The sequence below is a fragment of the Bufo gargarizans genome, chromosome 2 (genome assembly GCF_014858855.1).
Source record: "Bufo gargarizans isolate SCDJY-AF-19 chromosome 2, ASM1485885v1, whole genome shotgun sequence".
Taxonomy (NCBI): Eukaryota; Metazoa; Chordata; class Amphibia; order Anura; family Bufonidae; genus Bufo; species Bufo gargarizans.
Genome location: NC_058081.1, coordinates 220,981,465 through 220,999,405, shown reverse-complemented (window position 1 = coordinate 220,999,405; position 17,941 = coordinate 220,981,465). Strand labels below are relative to the sequence as shown.

General features: G+C 42.2%; 1 protein-coding gene across 11 annotated transcripts in view; it reads left to right on the top strand.

Moving 5' to 3' along the window:
* SFMBT2 (Scm like with four mbt domains 2) overlaps window positions 1-17,941 on the top strand; it is a 263,727-nt gene that overhangs the window by 115,352 nt on the left and 130,434 nt on the right. For 10 of the 11 annotated variants that reach the window (XM_044280033.1, XM_044280032.1, XM_044280036.1 and 7 more), the window contains one exon: window positions 6,987-7,052. The exons of the other annotated variant lie outside the window; for it this stretch is intronic. In XM_044280033.1, coding sequence (XP_044135968.1) covers window positions 6,987-7,052 — 66 coding nt within the window. The remainder of the gene's footprint in view (window positions 1-6,986; window positions 7,053-17,941) is intronic. 11 annotated transcript variants of the gene reach the window in all.

The window sequence follows — 17,941 nt, the reverse complement described above, 5'->3', positions numbered from 1 at the left end:
CGTGAAAGTGGTCTAATCAGTGAGGGAAATATGGTATTGTTCTCCAATTTTCTGCACAATTGGTAGGGGTCCCAGCAGTAGAACTCTCACTGATGTCTTATGCCATCACTTTCCATGATGGGAAAACCCCTTTAATCCTTCTATAGAAATTAAATATGTGTCTGAGAAATCCTAACAATGTAGTATCCACGGGGATCTGACAACATTTAAACCTTGTCTGATTTTCGTTGCTAGAGAAGAAAGAGGACAGACAAGTTGGGTTTTATCCTGCTTCTTTCTCCATGATAAACTGAACCAGAGATGCCTATAAAGCATTTATGTACCTAAGCCTATGAACAAGCAAAATTATAATGGATTACTGTAAATTAAATTCTTTTGCTAATCATCATGTTTATCTCAGCTTGGATGCTGTACTATTTGGAATCACAAGCATTGTGGGGGGAATATATCAAGCCCTGTACTCCAGAATTCTCGCTTTAAAAAGTCTCAAATAGAGGCTTTGCAACTTTTTGGGGTCACTTGCTTAAACATTTTGAATCTTTTTGAGTACTTTGCTTTCCAGTGCCACCTTTAGATGTAGAGTAGATCACTTTTGTGTCTATTTCTGAAGTACAGCTTTTTAAAAAGTTTCAAAACAGTCGCAACTCGATGCCAGGCATCTGCCAGGCGTACTTTTATTGAAATAGCCAAAACTACACTGCCCTTGCACTAAATGTATTATTACCGTGTGCTATTGCAGTGAGCCCCTGAGAAGCCAGAGCAGAGGATAGAAGTGGTAGTGGCCTTGATGATAATGTGGCAAATGACGTCACTCTGGGTATACTAGCTAGCAAAAGTCTATCTTTCTCCTGATTATTTTTTTTGCTAAAAGCTGGCACTTATGGCTATAGGTGCCCACTTCTGAAATGAAGGCTTTTGAGTGTGCCTGTCCTGAACTGGTGATAGGTGTCTTTACATGTTTCCCCTCACTTACCTTAAAAGGGTTGTTCACGTCTTTTATATTGATGACCTATCCTGAGGATAGCTCATCAATATAAAAAAAAGCAGACAACCCCTTTAGACATATCAGACAGGTTGTTCTGGCAGTATACAGCCTTCCAGAGTTCACCGGATCTGGCCTAGCTAGATACTACTATTCACCACTGTACCCCATTGACTATAACAACAGCATTTGGACAGACAAAAACCATTGCATGCAACCAGTAGAAAACTGACACTAAGGGCTCATGCACGTGGATCCGCAAAAAATAGAAACTGCCTGTGTGCCTTCCGCAATTTGCGGAACGGAACAGGCGACCCATTGTAGAAATGCCTATTCCTGTCCGCAAAACGGACAAGAATAGGACATGTTCTATTTTTTTGGCGGGGCCACGGAACGGAGCAACGGATGCGGACAGGAGTGCTGTCCGAATCTTTTGCGGCCCCATTGAAATGAATGGGTCTGCCTCCGAGCCACCAAAACGACGGCTCGGATGCGGACCCAAACAACGGTCGTGTGCACGAGGCCTTATGCCGAAAAGCGGCTGGATACTGAATGACAGTATCTGGCTAGGCTGGACCTGGTGAACTCCGGCAAGCTGTTAACTGCCAGAACAGCCTGCCCGATCCATTTAACTTTAGTGTGAACCTGCCCTTATTTTCCTATGCATAAGGCTACATGCACGAGCGAATGCAGATTTCACCCTATTTATTGCTAAGGATAAAATCTGCAATAAAAATCCACAGAAACATTTGGTATGCTGCAGATTTGACCGCAGGTTAATTTAGTCGAGAGTTTAAGAAAATGTACAATCTCCATTTTGTCATATATCTGGCATTGTCGATTCTGGATAATACCAAATTCTGGGCTAATGTGTCAGCTTCCTAGCAAATAAAAAAGCACATGATATGAATAGCTCTTCTCCAAATAATGTTGTTGTGCTCAACTTTTAGCAAGAATTTCTGTGGAATTACCGTATGACTCATAGTAAAGAGAAATTGAAACCCCAAGCCTTTCCCTGGAACTCAAATATTGCAAGAAGTAGGGCAGTAGGGAAACCGAGTGGGTAATCTGAAGTAATAGTATGATTGGCCGCGAGTCTCCGAGACTGTAAGGTTATGGCCACAGTCAGACGCGTTGTTTACAAGGCGTATTTTTGAGTATTGAATTCCTCCTGGAAGAGAAATGATTGCTTGTCTCATAAAAGAATCCAGTTACAGCCCACGGGCAATGTGATCTATGCTATAACTACAGCATGTTTCAGAATTTTAAAAGCCCATTATTAGATTTGTGGTTTGCACTGAGTGTTCACACAGTACAAGAACACTCTCCGGATGCTATTCCAGCACAAGTGACCCTGCCTGCAGTGCTTCATTTCACATACAATTCATTCTGACTTCAAAAGCCTCCACATTGTTTCTTGGTGTAAAGCCAGTGAAGGAGTGGAGTGTTTCAGGTTTAAATAGGGTTCTGGTGATCTAAAGCAGAGGATTCTCGCTGACATTATAGTTCAGCATTTGATGTGACCCCGTGTCAATCTCGAGCAGGAACCCATACAATGCCTTGTTTTAGCATAGCACCTGTGTCCCATTCCAGCCTGTATCAGGGAGTATCAGCGTGTCAGCTTTACACTCCCTGCCTCCCGGTGATTTCTGTATTACAGCTTTATAACACATACTATAACTTTTCATATAGTAATGGGGGTAGCCTTGAATTTATGGCACTACATGGCTGCGTTCTTCTAGAAACAGCTGCACAAGTGTAATATGTTCTTCATAGATTTTGTCAGTATGAATACCAGTTCAGCTGATGTCTATTCTTTGGACTCCGGCATACACACGTGTGCTTACCTGAGTAAGCATGTTTTCCACGGACAGGCTCCTTATGCCACATTTCTGTGTCCGTGGGAAAATGAGTCCATGTTTCATTCATGTAGATGTCCATGAAGGATTCATTTTTGATCCATGTGTTGGTTTCCTGCTCAGCTGAAAATTAAAGGGGTTGTATACATGAAAAATATTATACATTTTTCAAACCAGAACCTGGATCTGAATACTTTTGTAATTGCATGAAATTAAAAATTTTGTATAGCCGCTGAGTTATTCAATGAATTCTATATAGCCCCACCTACTGTTTGCCCTTTTTCTATTTACTGTGTCCAGCTCACTGAGGTTGACATACATGCTCAGTTCCATCCTCCAATTGCCACTAGCTGCAGTAGAAAGGACACCCTTCCCTAAGAAAGTGCACGCCCCCTGAACTGCCAGCTTCAAATGAATCTAGCATTTGCAGCAATGAATGGGCAGATCTCTGGATACAAGTGAGGTACATGGCTGGTTGTAAGTTTGTTACAGACTGTAATGTACTGTGTGATATCTCATTTCGATTTATTATATTACTCATGGGATAACCCTTCGAATTTCCAGAGCAACTCCTTACAGTGGTCAGTGTAAAACGGACCAAACACAGATGCCATCCAAGTCGTGTCAGTGCTTTTTCAGGGACCCTAGACATTAATGGAGGTGTTTGGTCTGCATCACGAACCAAAGTAGTGCATATCTCCGTGATTTTTTCACTGACCCACAGTTGGTAAAAAAAATACTGATATGTGAACAAACACATTAAAATCAGTGGGGGGGGATTTATCCTACTGGAGTGAGACTGCAACTATTTTTGCGACTGGAGTGAAACTCATTAACATAGCTAACCACATCAACTTTTCCACCCACATTACAAAACTAGAGTGAGTGGTGGAAAACTGCAAAAAGTCGCAAAATTTTTGCTCAAGCAAGTTCAAAAAGTCACAAAAGCCCTATTTTGCGACTTTTTGATGCCAGAATTCTGGAGTAAAGGTATTAAAAATCAGAGCCAATGAGTATGTGTGTTGTCCTTGGAAAATGCAGATAGGCCTCATACACAAGACCGTTGTTTTGGTCCGCATCCAAGCCGCAGTTTTTGCGGCTCGGATGCGGACCCATTCACTTCAGTGGGGCAGGCAAAAGATGCGGACAGCACTCCTTGTGCTGTCCGCTTCTGTTGCTCTGTTCCGTGGCCCCGCAAAAAAAATATAACCTGTCCTATTCTTGTCCGTTTTGCGAACAAGAATAGGCAGTTATATCAATGGCTGTCCGTGCCGTTCCGCAAATTGTGGAACGCACACGGACGCCATCCGTGTTTTGCGAATCCGCAATTTGCATACCGCAAAACACACAATGGTTGTGTGCATGTAGCCTTAGGCAGCAGTTCACCTGCTGCAGGAACAAAGGGTCAGACATAGTATGCCCAATCTTTATTTCTCCTGACGTTTGCTATCTCGGAGGTCTCCATACACAGTAGATACAGATGTAGTCAATGCTATCTTCACTGGCTTAACACGTCAAGGCCTCATGCACACAAACGTATTTTCATTCCGTGTCCTTTCAGTTTTTTTTGCAGACCGTATATGGAACCATTCATTTCAATGGGTCTGCAAAAAAAACTAAAGGTACTCCTTGTGCATTCCGTTTCCTTATGTTCGTATTTCCGTTCCGCCAAAAAATAGAACTCGTCCTATTATTGTCCGCATTACGGACAAGGATGGACTGTTCTATTAGGGACCGCAAAATACATACAGTCGTCTGCATGATGCCTAAGGCAACACAATCACATTATAATAATACAACAAATCTAGCGATGATTGAATTTCCGGAAATTTGATTCGGATTTGAAACACGTGAATTGAGCGTTTAATTTGATTTGGACCTGAATGAATTCTACCCTAATCTGAAGTGCTTCAATCTCATTGAAAAGCTGTAATGCCATTTTGGTGTTCTCTCTCACACACACACTCTCTCTGTCTTTCCAAAACTTCGCCAGAATCAAATCATATGAAATTCTGATTCGATGCGATCCGACTTTTTGCAAACATTTAGGTCAATGGTGTAGAATTCTTTCATCTGTAAACAAATTGCATTTAAAGGTTTGTACAGGGTGAGAAAAAACATGGCTACTTTCTTCCACAAACAGCACCGCCCCTGTTTACAGGTTGTGGATGGTACTGCAGCTCTGCCTCATTGACACCAGTGGAGCTGAGATGCAATAACAGACACAAACCATGGATGAGGTGCTATTTTTGCAAGAAAGTACCCGTTTTTCAGTTTTTCTAATCCTGGGCAACTCCTTTTATAATGACCATCCTGGCATTCCTGGAGTCAAGATAAGGCTGGCTACATCTGTATTTGGCTGGTCTCACTGAAATCAATGGTTCTGCCAGATTTTATCTAATGTGAACGATCAGCTTCGGAAGGAATAATTGGCCAAACCCTTTGATGTTGGGTTTTGTCATTCTGCTCCTCTTTATGTTACCACACAGCATTTATGACAATGTAGTTTATTTGCTGCAGTATTACACTATTACGCTGTTGTAAATACACTTTACATAGTTTTAACTGTCATTTTTCAGCGATTTGTTTTTCTCTGAATAGGAGTAATCCTACGAAAATTCCTTCTCCATGCTATCACAATTATCACAAAATGATTTTCTTTTATCATTTTTAGTGCTGACATGATATCATAGTTCAGACATTAAAAAATACCAAGAGATAATTCCTTCAACACTCCAGCTTGCAAATAATTGTAGATAGCTATCAAATGCTTGACGTTAATACTGCGGATCTTGAGGCTATAGCACAAGTGGTTGTCAGAGTCTAATATCCATGTGTCATTCAAAATACCATTTCACATACTTTTCTTTACAACATAGTTAACGTCTGCTTACATCAGAACTGTCTGTGAGAGGAAATCATGGTGTCTCCATTTCTTACTTTGACTTCAGTTTGGATTGATAACTATTGGGTTTAAAGGGGTTTTCCCATTCACGTAAATGTGATCAGTTAAAGGTTGCCCACGTGGCTATTTTTGCAAATTAACGGGATTGTCTCACTTCAGCAAATGGCATTTATCATGTAGAGAAAGTTAATACAAGCCACTTACTAGTGTACTGGGACTCTCCATGTTGCCTCCTTTGCTGGCTTGATTCATTTTTCTATCACATTATACACGTCTCAGATCCAGACGTTATGACCACCCTGCAATCCATCAGTGGTGGCCGTACTAGCACACTATAGGAAAAAGTCCTCTCTGGTGGCCGGGACTGTGGGAGTGCGCACAAGCCAGTATGTTTTCCTATAGTGTGCAAGCACGACCACCACTGCTGGATTACAGGGTGGTCGTAACCATGGAAATGAGAAGTGTATAATGTGAAGGAAAAATAAATCCAGCCAGCAGAGGAAGCAATATGGATAATAACAATACATTAGTAAGTGGCTTGTATTAACTTCCTCTACATAATAACTACTATTTGCCAAAGTGAGACAACCCTTTTAATGTTATCAAAAATCATGAGCTTCTGCAAGCATTTTCCCCTACCTCCACCCCTAGCCTGTTTACTTGTCTTGAATTTGCTGTATAAGGTGGCTGACCATACACAAAGGAATACTAATTTTTCACTGAGAAGGAAGCCCACCTCCTTGACTGCGCAGAAGACAATCTGCACTGTAAAAACCTGCATCATATTTCAGCTATGCGCAGTAGAGCCCAGTCCAAGTAGACAACTTTGCCCCTTTCATCCAGTGTCAGTAGACATTCAGAGGAATCAGAAGAGCTCCTCTAGGGACTGGGAGAACCACTGCGACATGCTGAGGTGCTGGGATCATCTGTGTAACGATGTAAACATGGCCAGAGAGAAAGGACTACATCGGGGACATGACTTTAGAAATAAGTTTGATTTTGAAAACTCATGACAGCAGTTTGGGAGATTTATTGGATTGTGGGAAAACCTCTTTTATACAAGTTTTCCCATAATCTTGTCCATGCATGCCCGGCATGGAGGTAAAGAATAGATAACTGTCCCAGAATCTTCCAGTTATGGGGATACTGTGGCATGTTTGGGTTACACTTGTGTTGGTGTCTTGGTGCCAGTGATTGCAGTGAATAATTGGCTTTCAAATGTGGAATTTTCTCTTTTTAGCAACATTAGGTGCCATTGTGTTCCAGCGGCAGCAACACTTCCACGTTTCAAATGCCTCAACATCTGGTGAGTACTGCCACTTAGGATGTCCTCAGCCATCATCATCAATGTCATGCTATTAAGAGTTGCCCAGACAATTAATATGATGCATATGGCCTTACCCTAACCTTGAACTATTGTCCCTACTTGTAAATGCCAATTGTGTAGAAACACAAACATGCAATTAATCCTATGTATTTAACATCAATAAAAATATTTGATTATATATTTATTAGGCGGAAACTTTACTGCAGCTATGGACATTTCATAGATCATTATCTAGAACCCAGTAAAGTTATACACTCTGACTATATTGGAATTGGTCGGTTGTTTTCCATTATATATTACTATTTAGCTAAAATAATATGATTTATACCCAGGCAGTTTATAGCTGTTATTCAAGATATATTATTATCAGTGGGCTTCAAGTTTATTTATGTACTAGCAGATGGACCCGACGGTTATATTTCATTTAATGTTTGTGTGTGTTGCTAAGGCTGCTTTCACACTAGCGTTCGGGTTTCCGTTCGTGAGCTCCGTTTGAAGGAGCTCACGAGCGGACCCGAACGCAGCCGTCCAGCCCTGATGCAGTCTGAATGGAGGCGGATCCGCTCAGACTGCATCAGTCTGGCGGCGTTCAGCCTCCGCTCCGCTCGCCTCCGCACGGACAGGCGGACAGCTGAACGCTGCTTGCAGCGTTCGGGTGTCCGCCTGGCCGTGCGGAGGCGTGCGGATCCGTCCAGACTTACAATGTAAGTCAATGGGGACGGATCCGTTTGAAGATGCCACAATGTGGCTCAATCTTCAAGCGGATCCGTCCCCCATTGACTTTACATTGAAAGTCTGGACGGATCCGTCCCAGGCTATTTTCACACTTAGCTTTTTTTAGCTAATATAATGCAGACGGATCCGTTCTGAACGGAGCCTCCGTCTGCATTATTATGGGCGGATCCGTTCAGAACGGATCCGCCCGAACGCTAGTGTGAAAGTAGCCTTAAAGATATCGACAGTATCCCCCATAACAGTGACCTCTACAGCACCCCCCTTTTAACAGTGAACCCCACAGTCCCCCACCCCTTAACACTGACCCCCCCACAGTGCCCCGCCACTTTAAAATGGGACATTCACAGCAGCCCCCCCCCCCCTTTAATAGTGAGTTTCCCAGCACCAGACTCCCTTCAGAGTGACCTCCTCAGGGGCCCGCCCCCTTAACATTGACCTACACAGCACCCCACTCCCTTAACAGTGAACTCACAGTACCCTGCTGCCTTAACAGTGACCTCCACAGCAGTTGCCCCTTTAATAGTGGCCGCTGACCCCTTAACAGTGACCTCCACAGTGTCCGCCCCTTTAACCGGGACCTCCACAGTGGCCTGCCCCCTTAACAGTAACATCCACAGTGAATGCCTCTTTAACAGTGACCTCCACAGTGCCCGCCCCTTTAAAAGTGACCTCCACAGCGCCCTGCCTTTAATGCTAGGGCTGCACGACGATATAATGATAGGCTATGGTGTCGCACTGCGACATGTAACATGCTGCGACTCATGTCGCAGTGCAACACCATAGACTATCATTATAAAAATTGTCACGCGACATTGGTGCGACATCAATGTCGCGTGACACATGTAGCGGTGTAGTTGTGCCTTATGTGTTGTGCAACATATGTCGTCGTGTAGCCCTAGCCTAAAGCTGACCTACAGCAGTGAAGAAAAATGACTGGGTTGTTATGGAAACCTGGTGTAAAACTGTGTGTATGTGGAGACTAAGGCTACTTTCACACTAGCGTTCGATCGGATCCGTTCTGAACGGATCCGATCATAATAATGCAGACGGAGGCTCCGTTCAGAACGGATCCGTCTGCATTATATTGGCATATAACAGCTAAGTGTGAAAATAGCCTCGTACGGATCCGTCCAGACTTTCAATGTAAAGTCAATGGGGGACGGATCCGCCTGAAGATTGAGCCATATTGTGGCATCTTCAAACGGATCCGTCCCCATTGACTTACATTGTAAGTCTGGACGGATCCGCACGGATCCGCACGCCTCCGCACGGCCAGGCGGACACCCGAACGCTGCAAGCAGCGTTCAGCTGTCCGCCTGTCCGTGCGGAGGCGAGCGGAGCGGAGGCTGAACGCCGCCAGACTGATGCAGTCTGAGCGGATCCGCTCCATTCAGACTGCATCAGGGCTGGACGGCTGCGTTCGGGTCCGCTCGTGAGCTCCTTCAAACGGAGCTCACGAGCGGACCGACGAACGCTAGTGTGAAAGTAGCCTAAGGGCCTGCAAGCTTCTATTGGCTGATAAGGGACATGTGACCGTGTGTATGGCAGTTGGGATAGAGAGCTGAGACCCCCACAAGATTTCTTTACAGGTAGCAAGGGATGTGTATACCAAGTTTTGTTGAAATCGATGGTTGCGTTTCTGAGTGATCGCGGAACAAACATATATACGTCCTTGTTTATATATATATATATATATATATATATATATATATATATATATATAGATATAGATATAGATATAGGAAAAAAGATACTCTGGATAACAGGGGCAAATATTCTCTAGGTTAATAGAAAGAACATCTATGCTGTAGCATAAAACCGTTATATTTTTAGGAGTAAACAGAAGTGAAGGGGAACAAAGATGAAGGGATAAGGCGGACAGAGTTGGGATGAACTCTTTGTTAGAAACAAACTAGAACTAACTCATTTCCTCTTTTTAAATGCTAATCTCATATTTTATGTATAGAAAGTGACTATACAGTGTTCTAATAGGTTCTGTATTTTAAAGATAAGAACAAGCTGTAGAAATTGTTAATGCTTCATTCTTTAAATAAAATCTATCCTATATCTCTCTAACATCTATCTATCTATATCTCTCTAACATCTATATCTATCTATCTATCTATCTATCTATCTATCTATTTATCCTATATCTCTCTATTTATCTATATTTATCTATCTGTATCCTATGTATCTATCTATAGTCTATCTATCTATCCATCTATATTTGTACTATATAGTGTTGCATACCCTTCCCTGTTGCAACCAATATCTGGCGAATAGTCTGACCACAAATTAACATCACACAAAGACCACCAAATTTCCCCTAGCCAATATCAAAGTGACCCTCTAGTTATAAAAAAAATACATTAACTAGGGAATGAACAGAACACTTAAGTGGTTCCTTCCTTTTCATTTTTTCAGCTGCAGATCCACAGATTGGCATAAAAAATGGCTGCACAGATTCTCAGGCTACATGATGCACATTGTGCATTGAGTATTCCAAAGCTGCCCTTGGATTGACCAGCATTGCTCACATAAGCAGTTGTAGTACTACTAATTGTGTATTGTTATGTGTTGTATTTTGCAGTTTGCACCTGACCATAGTTACAGGCAAGAAGGTTGGAAGGAACAGGGATAACCACCATGTTCCTCCCTTCTTGATAGGAGTGGGCTGGACCTGTTTATAGACAGATGGGAGAGGAAGCAGATTGTAGAGCTCCTGCTCCTGGGACAGATTCTCCAGGGAGAAATACACTAATAGTCCAGGTAAAGTCTTGAGATTCCAGACAGCAGAGTAAACTGCTACACCTGCAACTACAGGCACTATAAGGTGAGGGACCACAGCCAAGACATCCATCACCATACGATACTAGGCCAACATCAGTGCTGAATTACTGCCAGCCAACCTGCCTCCATATCCTGCTGGTGCCAGAGAAGAATTGCACTAAAAGCCTGCTTTTACTGTATATTTCCACATTGCACTTAATATAAAAAAATAGATTTTGTTACGTGTAACTCTGGCCTCATTCTTCAGTTTTATAATTCCACTGCACTGATCCCCAGGGAGCAACGGCCTGAGAGAGTTCACTGTGACACAACACTTCGTCAGGGCCACTACCACTCCTGTCCTCTACACCGGCTCCTCAGCAGTGAGGGATCCAAGATCAGGATTGGACACACAGGAAGTGTCTTGGACTACCAATGTACAGTAGTCTAAGTATTGGTACTGGCCATTTTGGGTGAAAGAATTGAGATCCAGGAATTGGCTGATCTGCAGCTGAAAAGATAAAAAGATCACCATGTTAGGCCCTCTTGCCCACGACCGTATGCCCTCTTGCCCACGACCATATGACCTCCCGTGCACACGATCAATGCTGCTTCGGGACATATGGCACAGTGAGCGGGCCATATGTTTTGTAGCGGCATTGATCGTGTGCACGGGAGGGCATATGGTCGTGGGCATGAGGCCTAAGTGTTCTTTTCATTCCCCAGTTACTGTGAATTCTCTTCATTGAACCAGTGAGTTGCTTTAAATATTTGCCTGTCTTGACAGGGCCATGGGCCAAAGTAAAGAATCCTTGATATTATTTGTCATTCTGTGTAATTCAGTTTCTATATCCTACCCTGAACCAAGTGAGTGGTGTGCTATTGCCTCAGCCGTGATATATTGTCATCAGGGAGTAGTTTTCTGGCATATCAATACTTGACACTAGATTGAGCACCCACCCGTTCGCACCTCATCAAAGTCTTAAATATTGTTTTTATAGGGAAGACTGCCTTTATGTCTACAGGGTGAAAGAGTAACTGGATTATTGCTCTTTTATCTCCATAATCATTCGGATCAGACCCACCCATTCCATACAGCTGATAATCCAGGCATTTCTGTCTGCATTTCCTGAAGCCATTGTTTGGCTGATTTATTTATAGCCTTTTTCTTCTCCTTTTCCAAAAATAATAATTCTGTCATTATGTTGCAAGAGAAATACAATTTGCATGACTGAATTAGTGGGGAAATTGTGCAAACCTCTATTTCTGTTTAACACTTCAGCGTATGTGTTTCTTGGCTGCATACATGAGAACACTGGACAAATTATCATATGATAATAAAACCTCTTTATGAAGACCTTCAAGGAATGTGTCACCAAAAATTGTATCTGCCAGTTAAAATCAGATATCCTTTTTATGAAATCTGTTTTTATTTTCTGATTGTGGATTTATTTGTTTCCCGAACTTGATTATGGGGGCTGCCATTAGAGATGAGCAAATCGACTTCGGCTGAAACATCCGAAGTCGATTCGCATAAAACTTCGTTAGAATACTGTACAGAGCGGGAGCTCCGTACAGTATTAGAATGTATTGGCTCCAATGAGCCGACGTTATTACTTTGCGAAGTCTCAGGTAATAACTTCAGAAATGAATTTCTATTGTAATAAACCTTTTACCGAACTCAGGTTCAGTTCCAAGTGGTATCTGCAGCATGGGGGATAAGAATCTGATTTGTGAGGGTCCTGACGAAAATTGTAGTCAGTTAAGTCTGGCAGTCCCATAGAGAATGAATGACATGACATGGTAAGGCATGACCTTCTACTCCATTCATGGTGTGAAGAGACATCACCGATCAAATATGTATCCCATACCCTGTGGATAGGGGATACTTTTCTAACTTGACACAACCCCTTAACCAGGGGTCGAGTGGAGGGGGAACGCATGGGAACGGCGTTCCTGCACTTTTTTCATGGCAGGAACGCCGTTCCCTTTCAGCCTCAAGCCAGGAGAACACGGCTGAATCAGATTCACAGGGGGAGACGGAGCGCACTGTGCAGGGCAGGCTAAGGGAGGAGGGGCGGCTTCAGTTGAGAGGAAGCTGTCTGTGCGGTGCCGCTGCCTGCGACTCCTCTCATGGCACCCCGCCCCCTAATGACATCATCTCCTTCACTACGAGATCATTTAGAATGTCTTTTAGAAAAGTTTGTCCTGGGATTCGAACTCACAACCTCTACACATCAGAGGAAGGCATTTACCTCACAGCCATGAAAGCTGTCTAGGTAGTTGCTTAAAAAAATAAAATAAAAATATAAGACTTCTACTTATACCTAGTGTACTGATACCTAGTGTACAACCATACACATGACAGCTGCCCACTGTGTATGGATGTAGCAGAGCTGGGTGTGTTGTGGCAGCTGTCATGTGTATGGTTGTACACTAGGTATCAGTACACTAGGTATAAGTAGAAGTTTTTTTTTTTAAGCAGCTACCTAGACAGCTTTTATGGCTGTGAGGGTAAATGCCTTGCCTCTGATGTGTAGAGGTCATGAGTTCGAATCCCAGGACAAACTTTTCTAAAAATGTTTTTTTTTTTTTTATAAGACTTCTACTGATACCTAGTTTACTGATACCTAGTGTACAACCATACACATGACAGCTGCCCACTGTGTATGGATGTAGCAGAGCTGGGTGTGTTGGGGCAGCTGTCATGTGTATGGTTGTACACTAGGTATCAGTACACTAGGTATAAGTAGAAGTCTTAGTTTTTTTTTTTTTTAAGCAACTACCTCAACAGCTTTTATGGCTGTGAGGGTAAATGCCTTGCCTGTAATGTGTAGAGGTCATGAGTTCGAATCCCAGGACAAACTTTTCTAAAAGTGTTTTTTTTTTTTTTTTCTGATACTTCTACTGATACCTAGTGTACTGATACCTAGTGTACAACCATACACATGACAGCTGCCCCAACACACCCAGCTCTGCTACATCCATACACAGTGGGCAAAGTTACCTACAGTAGAAGTCTTATATATATATATTTTTTTTAAAGTAACAAGCTAGACAGCTTTCATAGCTGTGAGGGCATATCCCTTGCTTCTGCTGTATAGAGGTCATGAGATTGAATCCCAGGACAAACTTTTCTAAAAGTGTTATTTTTTTTATTTTATTTTTAGTCCGCAGCGACTTTTTCTGTGCTTTTTTATTTTTTGGAGGGGGGTGGGGGGGGGGGGGTTGCAGTGGATCTTGGGTGAGTTCCCACACTTTTTTTCCCAGGACTTGACCCCTGTGCCCTTAACTATCACCTACTGTCTATTGATAGAGTCTGCATTAGTGTTATTTGGCATCACTGCTATAGATGGGCCCATTACACTGACTGACCCATTCAGATGTAATGATTAATGGCAGCATATTCCTGTTTGCACAGCAACATGTCATACCGATAATGAACCATCTTTTATAAAAAAAAAAAAAAAAGGTGCAGTCAGCGATTTGGCAGCTGTATGTCAGTCATATTAGTTGTCAACCACCTTTCCTAAAAACGAATAGAATGAGGGCGATTCTTTACTCGTCTAGCAGTTTTTCTTTTTATGCAGGCAGAAGTGCTCTTTGGTATTTATAGACTTCTGTTACAGAAGATTATTTTCTTTAAAAATCTTTGTTCTTTGATTATTTAGTACACTTCAATTTGACAGATCTTCCTTTCTCAACTTGGTTCCGTTGTTGCATTCTATATGTGGGGTGTACTAGAGAAATATCTACTCTGACCTGACCCAATGCATTTGCAGATGCTGCAGTTTTTTCAGACTTTTAGATTTTGACAAACTAAGAAAACTAGATAAAACAAGAGCTTACTACAAGACCAAACAGCCAGATCTACAGAATCTGGTCAGGAACAAAATATTATTCCCACACCAAATTTACATTTACAACAGTCAAGGGGATTTTTCTGTTAAGTAAGAGCATAGCTAGCTACCGTCTCCTACCCTTGAAACTCTGCAGTCATTGAAAAATAAATTGGGCAGATAAGCCACCCAAGGTGTCTGTCAGCAGCTTACTCCTTTCTCTCTGTTTGGAGCACATTTATGCTTTGCTGAACCAACCATGTGGATGTATGGAATAGAGGGGGGGGGCGTGTGAGGGCTCATTTTTTGTGGGGCAATCTGTACTTTTCAGTGATACTTTGAAGTGAAAAAAAAATTGCAAATTGGTTATTTATTTATTTTTTTGCATACATGTGCCGCAGGTCTCTGCTATTTAAAATATCAGAAACCCGGTGGCTATGGCACCCACTGCACATGCGAGCTTGCGCCATGTTTAGAGACCGGACTTCATGTACAGCGGAGGTCCTCAAGGGGTTAAAAAGACAGATATGCTGTTGTGCTTTAATCCCCAAAGTTTTGAGAATGACACAAATATTAGTTCTCACAAAGTTTGCTGCTAAACTGCTTTTAGATCTTTGTTTCAGTTGTTTCTGTGATGTAGTGAAATATAATTACACACACTTCATACGTTTCAAAGGCTTTTATCGACAATTACATGACATTTATGCAAAGAGTCAGTATTTGCAGTGTTGGCCCTTCTTTTTCAGGACCTTTGCAATTCGACTGGGCAATTCTGGGCCAATTCTGGGCCAATTCCTGACTGATAGCAACCCATTCTTTCATAATCACTTCTTGGAGTTTGTCAGAATTAGTGGGTTTTTGTTTGTCCACCCGCCTCTTGAGGAATGACCACAAGTTCTCAATGGGATTAAGATCCGGGGAGTTTCTGGGCCATGGACCCAAAATGTCAACGTTTTGGTACCCGAGCCACTTAGTTATCACTTTTGCCTTATGGCACAGTGCTCCATCATGCTGGAAAATGCATTGTTCTTCACCAAACTGTTGTTGGATTGTTGGAAGAAGTTGCTGTCGGAGGGTGTTTTGGTACCATTCTTTATTCATGGCTGTGTTTTTGGGCAAATTTGTGAGTGAGCCGACTCCCTTGGATGAGAAGCAACCCCACACATGAATGGTCTCAGGATGCTTTACTGATGGCATGACACAGGACTGATGGTAGCGCTCACCTTTTCTTCTCCGGACAAGCCTTTTTCCTGATGCCCCAAACAATCGGAAAGAGGCTTCATCGGAGAATATGACTTTGCCCCAGTCCTCAGCAGTCCATTCACCATATTTTCTACAGAAGATCAATCTGTCGCTGATGTGTTTTTTTGGAGAGAAGTGGCTTCTTTGCTGCCCTTGACACTAGGCCATCTTCAAAAAGTCTTCGCCTCACTGTGCGTGCAGATGCACTCACACCTGCCTACTGCCATTCCTGAGCAAGCTCTGCACTGGTGGCACTCCTATCCCGCAGCTGAATCCTCTTTAGGAGATGATCCTGGCGCTTGCTGGACTTTCTTGGACGCCCTGAAGCCTTCTTAACAAGAATTGAACCTCTTTCCTTGAAGTTCTTGATGATCCTATAAATTGTTGATTGAGGTGCAATCTTAGTAGCCACAATATCCTTGCCTGTGAAGCCATTTTTATGCAACGCAATGATGGCTGCACGTGTTTCTTTGCAGGTCACCATGGTTAACAATGGAAAAACAATGATTTCAAGCATCACCCTCCTTTTAACAAGTCAAGTCTGCCATTTTAACCCAATCAGCCTGACATAATGATCTCCAGCCTTGTGCTCATCAACATTCTCACCTGAGTTAGCAAGACTATTACTGAAATGATCTCAGCAGGTCCTTTAATGACAGCAATGAAATGCAGTGGGAAGTTTTTTTTTGGTATTAAGTTAATTTTCATGGCAAAGAAGGACTATGCAATTCATCTGATCACTCTTCATAACATTCTGGAGTATATGCAAATTGCTATTATAAAAACTTAAGCAGCAACTTTTCCAATTTCCAATATTTATGTAATTCTCAAGACTTTTGGCCACGACTGTACACTTTTCAGCACAGTTAAAAAGCCCTATTAAAGCAGGCATACAGCCTGGTAGTGTTGGTCCTGGTGAATTAAATGCACCCTCTATTGCTGCAATCTAAATTATTACTTATGCCAGTGAGGTGCTTGGAACATGAAGTGGCTGGTCTAACTCCCCTCTTTCTCTCCCCTGTTGTCCCTCCCCCTCATGGCCCATTTGACAGGACCAGGCATCCTCACTGTTTAGATGTCTGACCCTGAAATCTTGAGCTTGTGCTGGTGAGAGTAGGTGATCTCAGGAGGCTGTCCTTGCTGAGATCTGCACTATGTAAGCGCTGATGACGTTAGTCTCCTCCCGAAACAAAATATTAGCAATGTTGAGCATCTTCTCATCAGTGATGTCATCAGTGCTGGTGCAGTGCAGATCTCAATGGGAAAAGCCTCCTGAGAACAACTGTGCATGTAGCAGTGAAGTCTCGCCAGAGCAAGCACAAGATTTTAGGGCCAGGCATTCGAACAGTGGGGATGCCTGGCTCTGTCAACCAAGCCATAAGGAGGAGTGGAGAGAGGGAGGATGCTTGGTTTAATAGGGTTGATCATGGTGACATACACTTCAAAAGAAAGAAGTTTATGAATATGTTATAGTATACAGTTGGATACTTTCTAGACATTTATGCCAAACATAATCGAAAACATGGCATGGAGAGAGAGACAAAGAAAAAATAATTCACTAAAGAGATCCCTAATTAATATTTATGTGGGGGAACGCGTCTGCATTTTTAGAGTTGACTTTCATCTTCCTGGGGATTTTTAAATTTTTCTTTTTACCAGTGATTATTTTATTGTACTGTCTTTATACATTTAATTATATCTATAAAACCCAAATTTAATAAGCAATAGTAAAACCGAACAGTACAGATGACTAATTTGACATAATTACTCAGTTGTAAACTGAAACTTTGTTACGATTTGATATTTGTCACATATTTTTCTCTGTACTCCATGTTCTTTTTTACTGCATGTGCTGATAGTTGTATTATAACTCTAACCATGTGTTTCTAGTTAGGCAAGGTTCTGACATGCCTAATAAATGTTAATTAGTTGTCTCAGCAGTCAGCACATTATGTATTTCTATCAATGTGAATAATCATTGGTATTAATCAAACAAGATTAATTTAATACATAATACATGTTTTCACATCACACCTAAGTTTTTTTTTTCAAAATATGTCAGAATGGATGTATGTCATTATTATTATTATTGTCTTAATCATTCAAATAAAAATGTAAGTCATGTTCAGAAGTACTGTACTTCTAGAGCAGGGATCAGCAACCATAGGAACTCCGGCTGTTGTGAAACTACAACTCCTAGCATGTTCTTTCCACTTGTGTGAGAGTTTAGACAGCAGCCAAGCAAATTGTGCATGATGGGGGATGTACAGGTGAAACTAGAAA